General features: G+C 35.4%; 2 protein-coding genes across 32 annotated transcripts in view; one reads left to right on the top strand and one right to left on the bottom strand.

Moving 5' to 3' along the window:
* The window catches only part of LOC128010972 (GAS2-like protein 2), a 46,289-nt gene that overhangs the window by 24,891 nt on the left and 3,338 nt on the right, over positions 1-18,060 (bottom strand). The window lies entirely within an intron of this gene.
* Positions 1,780-17,388, top strand: LOC128010988 (sterile alpha motif domain-containing protein 3-like). Of its 31 annotated transcripts, XM_052593207.1 has the most exons (12): positions 1,780-2,582; positions 2,895-2,990; positions 3,282-3,377; positions 3,669-3,769; positions 4,061-4,156; positions 4,448-4,543; positions 4,838-4,930; positions 6,583-6,617; positions 9,325-10,313; positions 12,487-12,642; positions 15,238-15,327; positions 16,518-17,388. In XM_052593207.1, exons 9-12 carry the CDS (start codon positions 9,339-9,341, stop codon positions 16,836-16,838), a joined length of 1,542 nt encoding a protein of 513 aa, XP_052449167.1. In that variant the 5' UTR covers positions 1,780-2,582; positions 2,895-2,990; positions 3,282-3,377; positions 3,669-3,769; positions 4,061-4,156; positions 4,448-4,543; positions 4,838-4,930; positions 6,583-6,617; positions 9,325-9,338; the 3' UTR covers positions 16,839-17,388. The 31 variants fall into 31 exon arrangements, with proteins under 31 accessions (XP_052449167.1, XP_052449185.1, XP_052449176.1 ...); XM_052593225.1 differs by lacking the exon at positions 4,448-4,543; XM_052593216.1 differs by lacking the exon at positions 6,583-6,617.

Raw genomic sequence — 18,060 nt, 5'->3', positions numbered from 1 at the left:
GAAGCTCCTCTGTCTCCCCCCATGCAGTCCAACAGTGGAAAATCCCAGCCAAACCTACCAGAGAGGAGTAAGGCGGAATTAGAGCGAGAGGTGCAGACAGAGGAGTATTTGTGTACATCAGTGTTTCTGTAACTAAGAAAATCAAGAGGAACTATAGCGGTGTAATTCAAATACACTCATCTCAGGGACACTTCTGCTTTTCCTCATGCTGCGTGAATGTTATTTCAGAATATTTAACCCTCTTGTGATGAAGGATATGTGTGTGTGTCTGTCTGAGTATGTGTGAGGAGCTAATAGAAGGTGAGGATCAAAACTATCCTTTCATATCCCACAGGGATGAATAGGATTACCAATACTAAATCCAACCACATCCGCAAAAGTCTTCTATCCTGTCTCCATAGAAATCTCTTTAAGAAATACAAGATCAAAGCAGAACAATCCACATGGTCATTGTTTTACTTCACAATCATGAATCTTTCATTTGTACAGTGACTTTGATGTTTGTGTGTATTAGTATGAAAATCTAAAGTGACCAAGTGACCAAGCTAAAATCCTCAAACTAAATCCAAAAGATACAAATGAGGAGACTGGATTACACCACGCATTTATAATTCCCATGGACAGCACTCACAAAACTAGATTTGTATATCTGTGAAAAAATAACTTCATCAAGGCAAAATAGATTATGAATTATAGACCGTAATGTGAGTTGCCAATGTCAGACAGATTCGTTATATTAAATAATAGTATTAAAAGAATAGTTCACCCAAAATTTAAATGGACTCACTTGCTAAAGATTACATTTATCAAAAGTGTAATTAAATATTTACTTGAAGTAAGTCTTGCATGACATCAAATCGTAATCCAAATGTAAAAACTAGTGAAAAGGAGCATGCACTATTAAATATCAAATACTGCCTGTGATAAATTTCCAATATGGACTTATACATAAATAAATTACATCATCAGCTAATTCAAACACTACTGATATAGTAAGCAGCATCCTTATGTGTTATTGTGTAAATCAAGAAAGCGCGAAAGCAAATCTCATGATGAAAAGCAAAAAAAAAAAAACAAGAAAAAAAGAAACACAAAGAACGTCCACATTATATATATTAGAGGAAGTCTGAATGTATTTGTGTGGAAGTGTACTTTACCCACAAATCAGTCATAAGTGGCTGCATGACACATTTCTCAAATGTGGCAACTAGGTGAACTGGAAATGAATCAAAAAGATTTGTCTGAACTTGCCTGTCAGAGACCAAAGGCTGTGAGAAATCGCATAATTACAGAGTTAATCTAACAGGGCAAAACTTTAAAGTAGACAAGACGAGAGAGAGCGTTTGATTAGACAGATTCTGCTGTGTGCTCCTGTATGTCCTGAAGCTTCAGAGGGAACTAATGTTTGGACTTGTTGCCTGTCACTGAATCCACCGTCTCTGCAGGACAAAGCCAGCTGCTCGGTTCTGCAACACTGCTTGTGAGATAAGATGAGCAGCTGTGTTAGATGATCCAGACAGCCTCAAAGTGTCTACTGCGCCAGTTAAACCACTGTCAGTATACTTTAACATTAGGCTTACATTCAGTAACAAATTCTAACAACCTGAATGGAATGAATTCCTGATATATAGTTTCTTCACCCTACCTGAACTCTAGCTGATGCTAGCAGTTCTCACTCAGGAAAAAAAGGTGCTTACACACCCATAAGGGCTGACTACTGTTGACAGTTTGGCGGTTTTAAGTAGTGAAATTTCCATTGCTGATCAGAGCATACACTGTAAAAAATATTTCCGCAATTTAGTTATTTCAACTTGTTTTTTTGTGTAGAGATAACTAGATTGTCCAGACAACAAGAAATTTTAAGTTTTCTTGTCCTCAACTAGACTGAAAGTTGAATGAACAAGTAAAATGGTTATTTTAACTCAAAAATGTATGTTTAAACAACTGCAATAGACTTTCTGTTGAATTAACAAGTATAATTGTTATTTTAATTTATAAATGTAAGTTGAAACAACTGCACAAAATTTTCTGCAGGTTTTACTTCAATTCTAATGCTTTAATAGCAGTAAACTAAACAATTTACTGTGTAAACTAAACTTAATTTATCTATCTATCTTGCTGTCTGGTAGATTGCATTGTCTTAAACCCTGAACTTCAAGCTTTTAAAACCGCTTTAAACATAAATCTTCAAACTTAACGACATTAAATCTATTTCAAACTTTCTGCTCAGGTTTTCTCAAGCCAATGTCAATGGTTGTCTTGTAGTTATCACTACTGTGGTATATATAAATTAATTACAGTGTATTTTATTTTAGTGTGTACATTAAAAATAGTTGTTTACAATTATGAGCACAGATTAATTAAATTACACCAAAAATTTGTCAAGCTGCTTCAGTTTTTATTCATGGTCAGATTCCAATTCATCATGGGCGGAATTGGGCGATTCATGAACAATGAACCGCTCAAGATGATTCGCTGAATCATTTTTTTTCCTCTGAGAATTTTCGAGAGAAGCCAGCGGAAACTGGATGATTTTCCATGTTGGACAACACGTGTCTTCAGAAGAAATTGAGTGATACAGAGTAAGTGTGACATTTTATATTGTGAACGTGGATTGTTGCAAGTTTTTATTTCGTAATAAGCGTTTTATAGTATTGTGTTATCGAATAATATAGGCCTATTAAGGATTTGTAAAGCAATTAAATGTTTGTTATAGTCGCAGTGTAAATATTGTCCACAAATCCGTCATTTCTGAAATCATACATTAAATTCATAAGTGCAAATGACCATTATTAAAAGCAGATTTTCAGAATTATATTATCCATTTCGAGTCAGAGTGTTTTGCAAATAGAAGATTCGCTCATTGTAACGTACTTCTTCGTGTTGACTCACAGGTTCAGTCAAGTTGATTAAAAGCTGCTCGTTCACCAACTGGACCAAACCGGATTTTTACCTCAGTCACTTCATCAGATGCAGAGCGCCAGATATAGGTAAGTTTTCATCACAGTCTTTGAATTAAAAAAGTAACTGTCAAATTGAATCGATGGGTGATGGAAATAACAATTAATATGTCTGTGGTTTGAAATGTCACGGTTTTTCATTATTACTATTCAGAGTTTGGATTTTGCGCGGCCTTGAGCCATTTCGTCGCGCTTTCGTTCTTGTTTTAAGAAATCTAAATAATAGGGAGAATTACACACAATGTTGTCACGAATGTAAGATTATAACGTTATATGTGTATAGAAGATTCGTTCATTGTACTTCTTCGTGTTGACTCACAGGTTCAGTCAAGTTGATTAAAAGCTGCTCGTTCACCAACTGGACCAAACCGGATTTTTACCTCAGTCACTTCATCAGATGCAGAGCGCCAGATATAGGTAAGTTTTCACCACAATCTTTAAGTGACTGTCAAATTGAATCGATATGGGTTATAGAAATAACAATTAATATGTTTGTGGTTTGAAATGTCACGGTTTTCATTATTACTATTCGGAGTTTGGATTCTGCGCGGCCTTGAGCCATTTCGTCGCGCTTTTGTTCTTGTTTTAAGAAATCTGAATAAAATGGGGAATATCACACAATGTTGTCACGAATGTACGATTATTGAGTGTATTTCTGCAAATAGAAGATTCGCTCATTGTAACGTACTTCTTCGTGTTGACTCACAGGTTCAGTCAAGTTGATTAAAAGCTGCTCGTTCACCAACTGGACCAAACCGGATTTTTACCTCAGTCACTTCATCAGATGCAGAGCGCCAGATAACGTATAGGTAAGTTTTCATCACAGTCTTTGAATTAAAAAAGTAACTGTCAAATTGAATCGATGGGTGATAGAAATGACAATTAATATGTCTGTGGTTTGAAATGTCACGGTTTTTCATTATTACTATTCAGAGTTTGGATTTTGCGCGGCCTTGAGCCATTTCGTCGCGCTTTCGTTCTTGTTTTAAGAAATCTAAATAATAGGGAGAATTACACACAATGTTGTCACGAATGTAAGATTATAACGTTATATGTGTATAGAAGATTCGCTCATTGTACTACTTCGTGTTGACTCACAGGTTCAGTCAAGTTGATTAAAAGCTGCTCGTTCACCAACTGGACCAAACCGGACTTTTACCTCAGTCACTTCATCAGATGCAGAGCGCCAGATATAGGTAAGTTTTCACCACAGTCTTTAAGTGACTGTCAAATTGAATCGATATGGGTGATAGAAATAACAATTAATATGTTTGTGGTTTGAAATGTCACGGTTTTCATTATTACTATTCGGAGTTTGGATTCTGCGCGGCCTTGAGCCATTTCGTCGCGCTTTTGTTCTTGTTTTAAGAAATCTGAATAAAATGGGGAATATCACACAATGTTGTCACGAATGTACGATTATTGAGTGTATTTCTGCAAATAGAAGATTCGCTCATTGTAACGTACTTTTTCGTGTTGACTCACAGGTTCAGTCAAGTTGATTAAAAGCTGCTCGTTCACCAACTGGACCAAACCGGATTTTTACCTCAGTCACTTCATCAGATGCAGAGCGCCAGATATAGGTAAGTTTTCATCACAGTCTTTGAATTAAAAAAGTAACTGTCAAATTGAATCTATGGGTGATAGAAATGACAATTAATATGTCTGTGGTTTGAAATGTCACGGTTTTTCATTATTACTATTCAGAGTTTGGATTCTGTGTGGCCTTGAGCCATTTCGTCGCGCTTTTGTTCTTGTTTTAAGAAATCTTAATAATAGGGAGAATTACACGCGATGTTGTCACGAATGTACGATTATTGAGTGTATTTCTGCACATAGAAGATTAGCTCATTGTACTTTCTCATGTTGACTCACAGGTTCTGTCAAGTTGACTAAAAGCTTGTTCACCAACCAGATTTTTTTTACCTCAGTCACTTCACTTCATCTCAGTTGCAGAGCACCAGATACAGGTGAGTTTTCACAGAAATCTTTGGAAATTCTTAAAATTAACTATCAATTTGTGATGCGGGTAACTTAAAGGGATGGTTCGGACTAAATTCAACCTAGGGTCATTTGCACCATGACCTCCAGCCAAACACCTCCCCAAAAGCTTTTTTTTCCCTTGGTCGAACATTATTAAAGTTAGAGCTTTTTTAGCGCGATCAGCCAGAGGGCTTAGTGCAGGCGCTAATTGACACACTGCATGTTTCAGTGATGCCTGTTTGTGTCATTTGTTATTTGAGAACACATTTCAACAATCTTCCTAATTTCATCATGTGAATCATTTATAAACCTGTTGTCTGAAGTTTCAGGGTCTCCCTGCATTTGAAAGCAAAAAATAATAAGGCAGTAATTAAAGATAATAATAGGGATGTATGATTAATTTTTGGCTTCCAACGATGAAAACAAGATAAACGAGGTAGAACGGTCATTGCATTACTTCGCTGTTGCATTACTTCGAGCACACCTTCAATTCCTTCAGAGTTGTGCTTTCGTTTCTCCCTAAAACCCCAAACTTAAAGTGACAGCAGCTAAACTGCTGTCTGTCAGTGATGAAAATCAAACAAATGACATAGCAAAATCACTCAAAGATTTTGACTGTTTAATCTGTGCTTAAATAAGGATTAATCTATATTTAATCTATGCAATATGTAATGTCAGTGTTTGCACACTGACTGAATGGGCACTTCATGCAGCACACATAAATTCATATTCACTTATTCTTGATTTAAATTTTTAAATTGGCAAGGCTTAAAAACATGCGCAAATGAGTTTAGTTTAAACACTGATAGCAATGTGTGCTGTTCAAGTCTCACTCATATTAGAGCATATGACACTCACATTTAACAAAGTTTGCAAAGAGTGACTGTTTTGTCCACTTTTTTTTGATCATTGCTGTTGTAATATATTGGAAAGTTAGAATGTGTATCCGACATACATTTGATGTCATACATCCAGAAACATTCATTAGCAGAACTCTGTCTATTTAATGCATTATTTTCAACAAACCATATTATCGATAAATTGTCAGATTTGAGATGAACCAGGACGCAAGTGCATGCCAAACTGTGGGTGGAGAATGTAATGGTTCGAAATATATATATATATTTTTTTAAACCGAGAACTGTTATGCCCCTACTATGTACAATAGAGCTTTATCACACTTCCCTTTTCCAGTAAGTGAAGCAGTGAATCGCTACTTCCGGTACTATCGCAGCACAATCAAAACTAATGGCTGAATGTTTGCATTGTTTTTGTTTTTTGTTTTACTCTTTTTATATTTTTCTGTACACCATAATCATCAGAATATCTCTTCTCCTGTCTCTGAAATTGTCCAGATTTTGAAATCATTCTGCGGATGCTCATTTTAAGAGGTGTTTAGTCAACTATGTGTTAACAGCACATTAAAAATATACATAACAGGAAGAATCAATACACTGCTTTGGCAAGCACTTCCGGTAATCTATTTCACTGTGATAAAGGTCTATTGTATGGTGTGGTTTCCAGCAGCCTGTCATATGATCGCAACTTTGTTTCATGCCAACTTTAAGCCTGAGAGACTTGACTAAGGGTGTTATTGGGTGTTATTTTTTTTTAAATAAACTGTCTTTTTTTATTGTAGGTATGTTGGTGTTAATGTGAAGATGAAGTGGACTTGTAAGTACTGCATTTTTGACAGTACAAAAAGAAAAATTATCATTCAGCATTACAAATTAAAACATGGACATCATGGGAGGACCTGTCCTTTGCCATGTATTTACCAAGATTGTGTCTGCTCCTTTAGAACTCAGGCAACACTGATAAGACATTTGCATACGCATCATGCAAAATCTGTCGATCACGTGAATTCCCGGGTGAAGTGTAACCTCTGCAGTTTCTCAGAGGCCTGCAATTTGAAGCAGTACTTCTCCCACCTGGGCATTCACTTGAAAAACAATGAAAATGTCCAGTGCCCATTTGAAGACTGCAGTTTTCAAACTTGTGTGTTCTCTACATTTGCGGCTCACAGAAGTAAAAGACACCATTCCCAAAATACTGGACATTTTAAAGCAGAGTTAATTTCATGTCAAATCGAAGAGGTTGAGGAAAGGTTTGAACATACAGATAATCAACCTGCGGACAGCCTACCAGCCGAAGGGTGTTGGCACCCAGTCCAGTCCAGTCCATTGCATTCCAATCCAGATCTTCCTGTTGAGGGCTTGATTCAACATAAGTTGGCTTCACTGTTTTTACGCATGGAAGCCATTTTACATGTCTCAAAGACAGCCATTCAAGAAATAGTTGAAGAACTTGGAAGCATTGGTAGTAATGTTGGAGAGCTTGCTGAGATGTCAGTTAAACAGGTCTTAAACAAACACAACTGTTCATTGGATTCCTCAGTTATTGCTGCCATTACCGAAACGGTCTTGGAAACAAATCCTTTAGCCTTTTTGTCCAAAAGGGGTCCTCTTAGCTCTATTTACAAAAGAACAACATACTACAAAGATAATTTCACTGTGATAGAACCTGTAGAATACACTCTTGATGCTTCTCGGAAAAACACATTTGTTTATGTACCAATTTTAAAAGTTTTAACTGCGCTGTTGAATCGAAGTGACGTCCTTGACAAGGTTTTACAGTCAGACCAAGCAGATACATGGAAACATCCTGAAACAATTAAAACATTTAGGGATGGGCTGTATTTTAAGGACAACAAGATCCTTTTTTCAGATGAATTGCGCATAGCCCTTGGACTTTACATTGACGATTTTGAAGTGTGTAACCCTTTGGGCACTTCAAGGAAAAAGCACAAACTTTGTGCCATTTACTGGTTAATTGCAAATCTTCCAGGAAGAGACCGGTCCACTTTATCATCCATCTACCTTGCAACATTATGTAAGACCAAGGATGTCAAAGAGTATGGATACGACAAAATTCTTGAACCGCTTCTTTCAGACGTTGAAGTACTTGAACAACATGGAGTGTTTGTTCAGACACTGGGTGCAAGTATAAGAGGAACAATACTCTATGTGTCTGCAGACAATTTAGGCGCACACTCGCTTGCTGGATTTCAAGAAAGTTTTTCAACAAACAAGTTCTGCAGATTTTGTTTGGCAGCACGTGATGAGATTCAGACACATGAAGTTAGAGAGAGGAGGTTCCCAAAGAGAACGGAGGAGTTGCATGAGCAGACTCTTTGTGAAATTCAGAAGAACAAGGATTCACACGCAGTAGTAGATGGTGTTAAGAGGGACTGTCCTCTTAACAGACTTGCACATTTCTCCACCATGAAAGGCTTTCCCCCTGACTTTCTCCACGACGTCTTTGAAGGTGTTGTACCCCTGGAGCTAAGTCTTTGTTTGAAGAAACTGATTCAGAAGAAATATTTCACATTGGACGAGTTGAATGCCGCAATTCAGTCCTTCCCATATAGATTTTCTGACAAAACAAACCGACCACAGCAGATCTTAAAATCATTCCAACTGAAAGGTTCTTTAGGAGGCAACGGACATGAAAACTGGAGCCTTCTGCGGTTATTACCTTTGATTATTGGTTCAAAAGTTCCAGAAAATGATGCAACCTGGAGTTTAATTCTTGAACTGAAGGACATTGTTGAGATTTTAGCCTCATCTCAGTTTTCCACAGAGAGTTTGGACTACCTTGATTCAAAAATATCAGATCACCGGAAATTGTTGCAAGACGAATTTCCAGACTTCAGACTCCGTCCAAAGCACCATTTTATCGAGCACTATCCAGAACTAATCAAATGTTTTGGACCAGTGATTGATTTCTGGACCATACGATTTGAAGCAAAACACAGCTTTTTTAAAAAAGCTGTGCATGACTCTGGAAACTTTAAAAATGTAATGCTTACATTAGCCCAGCGACATCAGCTGACACTTGCTTACCACCTTGACATGCCAACTCTTTTCAAGCCATATTTAGTGGTTGATCATGTTTCAGTTCTGTCCACTGAGTGCCTGGATCTTTCATTTAAGCTGGCAGTTAAATCCAAATATTCCAATGTTACATCGATATCTGTTGCATCCAGTGCATGCATATATGGCACCAGGTACTCTGAGGGAATGTTTCTTTCTGTGGGATACACCAGTGGGCTTCCAGACTTTGGCAGACTTGTCAAAATATTGATTGTTATGAACAAACCTGCCTTTCTCATTGAACCGTATTCAGCATGGTACAGTGAGCATTTCAGATGCTTTGAACTAACTAAGTATACCACTTGTGAGTTGAGAGTTGTTGATCCAGATGAATTGAATGATTATCATCCCTTGTCCTCATATGCAGTGCTTGATAAGAAGCTGATGATTTCACCGAAGACATTCCTCCTTAACTAAATGCATTTACTGTTGCCTTTTCTTCTTAGAAACCTGCAACAAAATGATTCTTCGTGTGATTTTGTCCCCTGAGGATATTAGGAAAGTTTACATTGATCGGCCACAATCCATAGAATCTCTTCTGTCAACACTGAAAAGCAAGCTGAACATACAAAGTGATTTTACACTTCAGTATGAGGATCCTGAATTTGACCATGAGTTGTGCAACCTAACGACTATCACTGAACTTCCTCCTGAAAAGGCAACCCTTAAAGTTAATTGTAGAGCACCACCCTCTGACTCTAGCCAGTCAGATGTGACATTAGACACAGCGGTTATGTCATCATCGTCTGACTCGAGTATCAAGAATGGAAATCCTGGATCAATAACTGCAAGTAGTCGCTCACAGCAATGGCCTGTTTCTTTTCCCATTCCAAGCTTTTCATATGATGTAGAATTACGTTTGAAACGTGGAAATGAGCAATATGCTAAAGATGGCTCACTGCTCAGCCTATCCAAGGATGTTAAATCTGAGATTCTTGACAAACTTGCCACTGCAATCTATTCTTACAAGGCGTATCCATCCAATGAGGAGTTCGAGTCTGTTTCAAGGGCTCTCACAGAGACACATCCATGCCTTAAAGAACCGGGATCGGCCACAGGGTGGTATGGATGGAAAATAAGCCTTAAATTCAAAATGGGAAACTTCCGAAGTAAACTTCGTGATGCTGGATGTCCAGAGCTTACTGTTACTAGTGAAAAATGCCATGCTTCAGATAGAAAAAAATACAAAGTCAAGAAACCCCGAAGATCGGAGACCAATTTTCTACCGGACTTACCTGCTGGATCAAGTTATACTGCTTTGGAGACTGAAAGGAAAGATATACAGTGTGAGATGACAAAAAAAAATCCAGACTGGCATGTAATTGATGCAGCTATGGAGAAAACTTTCTGTGCCAGAAGAAAGGAGATTGTAGAAGATGAGCCCACAGTATCAGAAATAAGGAGGAGATGGCCTGCACTTTTCACTCAAAGACAAGTAAGTGTAGAAAGATGTAATATACCGTATTTTTCGGACTATAAGTCGCACCTGAGTATAAGTCGCATCAGTCCAAAAATACGTCATGATGAGGAAAAAAACATATACAAGTCGCACTGGACTATAAGTCGCATTTATTTAGAACCAAGAACCAAGAGAAAACATTACCGTTTACAGCCGCGAGAGGGCGCTCTGTGCTGCTCAGTGCTCCTGTCACCTATCAGATCGGCTGCATATTTACTACCTGCAGAATACGATTTTCTTTTTGGGGGCATTTTGTTTGCATTCAGTCTTTTTCAGTTGTCTTTAAGTTAATATTTCAGTTAACAGTTTTCAGTTAATATTTTCAGGGGTATGCTACAGGAGCACTGAGCAGCATAGAGTGCCCTCTCGCGGCTGTAGACGGTAATGTTTTCTCTTGGTTAATTTCTCTTGGTTCATGTCAAATTAATTTTGATAAATAAGTCGCACTTGACTATAAGTCGCAGGACCAGCCAAACTATGAAAAAAAGTGCGACTTATAGTCCGGAAAATACGGTAAGTCTCGGGTGTCACCAGAATGTGTCTGTGAAGTTTTAGCTCCAAAAAACACCTCTTTTTGGGTGGGAGAAAAAAAAGTGATGTTTTTTGTGTGCATCTCTTTAAATGCAAATGAGTTCCTGCTCCCCGCCTCTTGCCAGTAGAGGGCTGTCTGCTAGAACTCGCTATTCAATACACTGACATAAACAATACAGGAGAAGCTCACACAGCAAATATAACTCTCAAAATTGATCATTACAAACGGTTCGTGATGCAACATATCCAGATGTATGGCATATATTTTTTTTTAATTTTACCGATTTTCTTGGACACATTCCCTTCAATAAAATTACACCACTGCAACCTTAGTGGCTCAGATGTGGAGAGTTAATGGAGACTAGGGATGTATGAGACTAGTCAATTAAACAATACTGCTGCTGTTAGTCGACTTAGAAAATATTAGTCGTTTACAAATTAATTTTTTTTGCACTTTTTTCACATTTTGCTTTGTTTTTACAAAGACATTTAAATTACCGTCATGTTAATGTTACATCTTGAAATTAATGCAGTATTTTGAAAATATATCTGGAGCGGCAAATAAAATCATTTAATTTTACATTCGGTTTTTGCATGTTCAAACCAGGACTGGTTGCCGTGGTAGCGAACAACAATACCTTAACGTGCTGACTTGTGTCAGAGTCCCTATATATATATATATATATATATATATATATATATATATATATATATATATATATATATATATATATATATATATATGGTTTGAACTCATTAGTCCTTTGCTGCTGATTCAGTTGATCTTAATATATGTGTCTAAAATGGCTAACATTGCTTAAGTGAACGTTCAATATACAACAATGATAAATCAAGGCAAGCACATCGCATGCATGATATCTGACCTATTTTTAGCTGCATTCAGTATAGGATTTGATTGTTCATAGATTAAGTGTTCTTGCAAATGGATCACATATACACTGTCTCCGGAGGTCAGACTAGTTGGTTGCAAAATTTCAGTTTAAAAGGTTACAAAATTAGTTGTTGCGCACATCCCTAATGGAGACTCTTATGTTCATTATTACAGGCATCAACAAATCAGTTATAATGTTTACATACTATAGCTGAGACATACCACAAGTTCACAGATGGTCGATCTTGAGTGCTGCTGTCATGCAGAGTTTAGCTCATGATCCAACTCACTTTCCTTTGCATAGCTGTAGTTATTCTTAAGATATTCAGGTGTGTTTGACTAGGGTTGGAGCTAAACTGTGCAGGACAGATGTACTCCAATACCGATGTCTGTCTATCCCTGCACTGCTCCAGTGACAATATAACAATGGCAGACTGCTAATAGGGTAGAGATTGTCACCAGTGGGCGGGGCTTTTCCCTACGATGACGTCAACATAGAGAGAAATCTGGAATCACTTGTTTTGAGAGACTGATTTATGGGGATTCTAAAAAAAAAAAGGGGGTGGGTGGATTTTACCATTATAGGCTGGTTGTTTACACACTGTGGACACACATCTGTGTTTAAATGCCTTATTAAAGTGAATTTTGCATAATAGGTCCCCTTTAATGTTTAGTTTATGTGCGTGGGATTTTTTTAAAGTCTTTTTCTTTTTTTTGTTTCAACAGGTTGCTCTTGAATTCTGTAGGCTTGTCTCCATTGATTTAAAAAGAACATTCTTCGAAGGGCTTGACAAGCATCTACCCAGGCTCCTGCAATTATACACCAAGCGAAGCAATGAAGTTCCAGAACTTCTGAATGTGTTGAAGTGTCTGGATGAACAGGCAAGTCAAATTTAATTTATACAGCAAAACTAATTTGTTATTAGCTTTCAAAGAAATTTGCATCAGGAAAATTCTATTATTTGCTAGTGTTGCACAAAATCCCACTGGTAAAAACGATTTGAGGTCTCATTTTGTTAGTAGGACCCTATGATTTCTGTGATGCGCAAAACACAGATGGAATCATCTATTAAAATTTTTTTTTTTTTTTTTTACTGTATTGCATGGAATGTCACAGAATTCGTCAATATTTGGATAAATAAATCAAAAGTAGGTCAGTCACTTAAATCAAAACCGCAAAAAGACTCTTTAAATATGAATCCTGCATGTTCTGTGTGAATGAATGGCGCAGACATGCAGTTTTGTTTACTACACATACTGAAGTACGTGTGACACTTGCAGTGTTTTTTCAGCCTCTGCCGTCTCACATTAGGGGCTTTCGCACCGGAGGAACCTTTTCATAGTTCCTAGAACTATTGGCGGAAGTTCCCGGATTTTGGCGGTTTTGCACCGCGGGATCTAGGAACGATTTTAATTCTAGGAACTCCTTTTGGGGGAACTAATTTAGCTCCTACTTCAGAGTAGGGTCTAACCCAGCATAGGGATGCAGTGATTAACCAGTTTTACAATTAACCGCGGTTTAAAACATCATGGTTAATTAATCATAAAGGATCGGCTAAACACCTTAAACAAAACAAATACAAAGTTACACTAGTGGTACACCAGCTTAAAATGCTGTGCTTATCAGAGACTAGGAGACCACCCTGGTGGCTTCTAGAACTACCCGGTGCAAAATCCCTTTATATGAGGACAATTAACACATGAACTTCATCTCCAGAGCTGCTGTCAGAGTCACTACATGAGCATTTTACCTTTTCTTTTGAGAAAATTATCGTCATATCATATTCACACAGAAACTTCAAGGTATTCACGAAAACCCATCCAAACAAGTTTGTTGTAACTTATGACAGAAATATATGACTCTATATAACTTTTGAACAGTATAAGTTTTTAACAGTATATATATATTATATAGCTTTACATACATTAACAGTTTTTATGGAATGCATTTTCTGTCAAATTTAAATAAATCAATTAAATTATAATATTTTGGATTATCATATATCATTATCATATTTTTGATTATACAACTAAAATGGAATTTGAGCTGCTCAATAAACCCCACTTTGTCTAACTGTGTAAACACTAAATAATGTTGCAAGCTTCAAGTTACTTCTGTGGCACTATTAATTGCTTATTTAAATAACTTAGTTGTTCACAGCAAGTCACAGTTCTCATGCAATATGATGAAGAATGATCTTTCCGAAGATGATTACGGATGGGTATCCTTTAAGTTTTAATGGTATTACTATTAGTAATTATCGATCCAGTACTTTTAACAGTAGACTTTAATTCTTTTTGTTCTATTAAAAAGAAAAAAAATGATCATTGACTTATAATCTGTAATGTAAAATAAATGGTTAATAAAGGAAAACAAACCGCAATGTTTGAACAAAACAAATTCATATAAAACATCTATTTGTTGAATGCACCAGTGTGCAGCCATTTTTTTTATTTATATATATATATATATATATATATATATATATATACACACACACAGTACAGGTCAAAAGTTTGGAAACATTGCTATTTTTAATGTTTTTGAAAGAAGTTTCTTCTGCTCATCAAGCCTGCATTTATTTGATCAAAAATACAGAAAAAAAATGTAATATTGTGATATATTATTACAATTTAAAATAATTGATTTTCAATTTATTATACTTTAAATTATCATTTATTTCTGTGATGCAAAGCTGAATTTTTAGGATCATTATCACATGATCCTTTAGAAATCATTCTAATATGATGATTCATTATCAAAGTTGGAAACAGTTCTGCTGCTTAATATTTTTTCATAACGTGATACTTTTTTAGGATACTTTGATGAATAAAAAGTAAAAAAAAAAAAAAAAAAAAAGAAGCTATGTTTTTAAAATATAAATATTTTGTAACAACAATATACACTACTGGTCAGTAATTTGGGGTCAGTAATTTTTTTTATTTTATTTTTTAATAAAATCAATACTTTTATTCAGCAAGGATGTGTTAAATTGATAAAAAGTGATAGTAAAGAAGATTTATATTATTAGAAAATATATATATTTTCTTTTCTTTTTTTTTTGAATAAATGCAGTTCTTTTTAACCTTTTATTCATCAAATATATTAGACAGCAGAACTGTTTCCAACACTCATAATAAATCAGAATATTAGAATGATTTCTAAAGGATCATGTGATAGACTGGATGTCACATGTGACACTGAAGACTGGAGTAATGATGCTGAAAATTCAGCTTTGCATCACAGGAATAAATTATTTTTTAAAGTATATTCAAATAGAAAACTATTATTTTAAGTTGTAATAATATTTCACAATATTACTGTTTTTTCTGTATTTTTGATCAAATAAATGCAGGCTTGATGAGCAGAAGAGACTTCTTTCAAAAACATTAAAAATAGTAATGTTTCCAAACTTTTGACTTGTACTGTATATACAAACAAAACACTTCCGTCAAGTGAACACATTTTTTTGGCAGAGTTGTAACCAGAAGAAGAGGGGAGCAGTTATTTTGGGCCTTCCATACTACATGAGGGAGAAACCAGAAAACGTCTTCAAAGTTTGTGAGGTAAACATTTTAGTATTTTTTCCCATTAAAACTGGAATAAGGATGCACCAATATCACTTTAGTATGATAGTGATGCTTTTATTTGGTACTTTTTATATTTTGGTGATACAGATTATAGATACCTGTATTTTCATTGAAACCATAAGAATATGAATCATTATTTGGCTTTCCTTCAGTTATGTTATGCTTAATTATGCCTTTTAAAATGTATTGTATTGCTATATCATATTTTATCTTTCAAGTAGAGGTGGTCGCGTGATATAGCAAAAATATCAGAGCACGATTATTTTCAGGAATATCACGATTATTTTTCATGTTGGTTTTACTATTTTTCATGTGACTGATCAGTACATCCAAACTCATTTCACAATATTAAAAACGCAAAATGCAGAATCGAATCATTAATTGTGAATCATCAGTTTTAATTGTGTATTGTTGAATTTTTCTGAATTTGCAAAAATTACTATTGAATCAAATCATTTCGCTGTAAATGAAGACAAAAAAAGTACCAAGCAAACTGGATCTTATTCAACAAGTATGTGTACAAATGAATTTGCATATGAAATCTGCATACTAACATTTTCACAAACAAATAATCCTTTATCAATAACTTCTATTCTAAAACTTAGGGGCTGTTTACATGAAAACTGAAGTGAGCACTGAACATGAAGTTTCAAAGCACAAGGTTTCGAAAATGATACTGTTACCGTCTTTATGTAAACAACAAAAACATGAATCTGAAAACGGTAACATATTGCGCGTATGTGTTTTTTGATGAAGTGACATCGCCAACTACTGACGTTTTCGCAGATCCGTGTGAACAGGGATCATTTTGACAATGTTGTTGTCTGTTTTTAATACATCATTGTCATGTAAACATACCCTTATTCTGAATTTAAAAACACAGCTGATTGTGCATAGTGCACACCTCCTTTTGACATTTTTCTGTGATTTTTATTTTATAAAAAGTAGAAGAATATTCATCAGATTACTTGAATAGCTCTATTTGGAAAATCATTCTAGAAAAATTTGATTTGCATAGACAAACATTTTATTGGCATAGACAGAAAAAAAAATACACTACTAAAATGTAAACCGGCATTTACGGCATTTAAAATGTATGTTTAATGTGGTAATGAAAGTTCTAGTCTACCGCTAAATCTTTAATCTCTCTCTCTCTTTTTTTTCAGCCGACTGACAATGAGGTCGATGTTGTTCAGAGTGTTAAGGTGGGCATCTTGTCAGTGAGCGAGGACACCAGACAAGATTGTGCCTTCCCAGACGACGTCGTGAATATGGCTGTGATACTGGAGGGGGAGATTGTCATTGTGGATCTCCAAGACATTCCAAATGCCTTTGTCACATTGTTTGGACTGCTTTACGCTTTAAACATCAGCTATCCCAAAGAGCTGCGATACACCTTTGAGGTGATCCAGCGGATCTTTATGAACATTGATGGGGAAAGCTGCTCCGCTAAAGTTCATGGACTGAAAAACCAACTAATGCGGTGAAGTGCCTGCAACCTTTGCTATGTCCTTTTTTTTTTTCCTCTCTTTTTTTTTTTTTTTTTTTTTTTTTTAAGAGTAATGTTCAATTTAATTGATGAATTTGTTAAAGCATCAGCTAAGTTGAGATTAAGGAGGTATGAAACCAATTCATACGTCTTTTAATGTGTTAATGCTTTTCAGAGTTTCTTTTTGAAAGGAATGTTGTGAACAGGATGTTTCTATATTGTATGTTGTGGGAGTGGCATTTTAAAGTGTTTAGTTTAATTGATGAATTTGTTGAAGCTTGAGAGCATAAAAAATTGATAACCTAGTTTATATTAAAATGGCATTTAAGCCAATTCATAAGTCTATAATGTGTTTAACAATGTTTTAACATTTTCTTTTGGAACAAAGGATATTTCTATATTGAATGCTGTGGGGTGATCTTGTTTAATGTTATGTAACAGATTAATCCACAAGACTTGCATTGAGACAGGTGTAAAACACCTTTCAATTAGTTTTTTTCTGGTGTTTTTAGGAGTTAATTGCAATAAACTTTGTACTGAAAATTGTATTAGTGATTGTTAATTTGCCATACATTTTTGTTTAAATCAAATGTAGCTTACAAATTAATGTTCAAGTAGTAATTCATTATTTGGTTCTGCTGCAGGTTTTAAAGTTTCAAAACACCACTTTAGTTGGCTGAACTTATTGGATGTAGTTTAGATAACTTAACTTTAGTTGGCTGAACTTATTGGATGTAGTTCAGATAACTTAACTTTAGTTGGCTGAACTTATTGGATGTAGTTTAGATAACTTAACTTTAGTTGGCTGAACTTATTAGATGTAGTTTAGATAACTTAACTTTAGTTGGCTGAACTTATTGGATGTAGTTTAGATAACTTAACTTTAGTTGGCTGAACTTATTAGATGTAGTTTAGATAACTTAACTTTAGTTGGCTGAACTTATTGGATGTAGTTTAGATAACTTAACTTTAGTTGGCTGAACTTATTGGATGTAGTTTAGATAACTTAACTTTAGTTGGCTGAACTTATTGGATGTAGTTTAGATAACTTAACTTTAGTTGGCTGAACTTATTGGATGTAGTTTAGATAACTTAACTTTAGTTGGCTGAACTTAAGTTCGAAGTTTAATTAACTAAATTAAATCAGTTCATTGTACTTTATAACTTGTCAGGTAAACCTTTCCAAATTTGTCAGGTACACTTTTCCAAATAAGTTAGTT

This window comes from Carassius gibelio, chromosome A5 (assembly GCF_023724105.1).
Source record: "Carassius gibelio isolate Cgi1373 ecotype wild population from Czech Republic chromosome A5, carGib1.2-hapl.c, whole genome shotgun sequence".
Classification (NCBI taxonomy): domain Eukaryota; kingdom Metazoa; phylum Chordata; class Actinopteri; order Cypriniformes; family Cyprinidae; genus Carassius; species Carassius gibelio.
The sequence above is the reverse complement of the archived record's forward strand: the minus strand, read 5'-3'. Positions and strand labels throughout refer to the sequence as shown.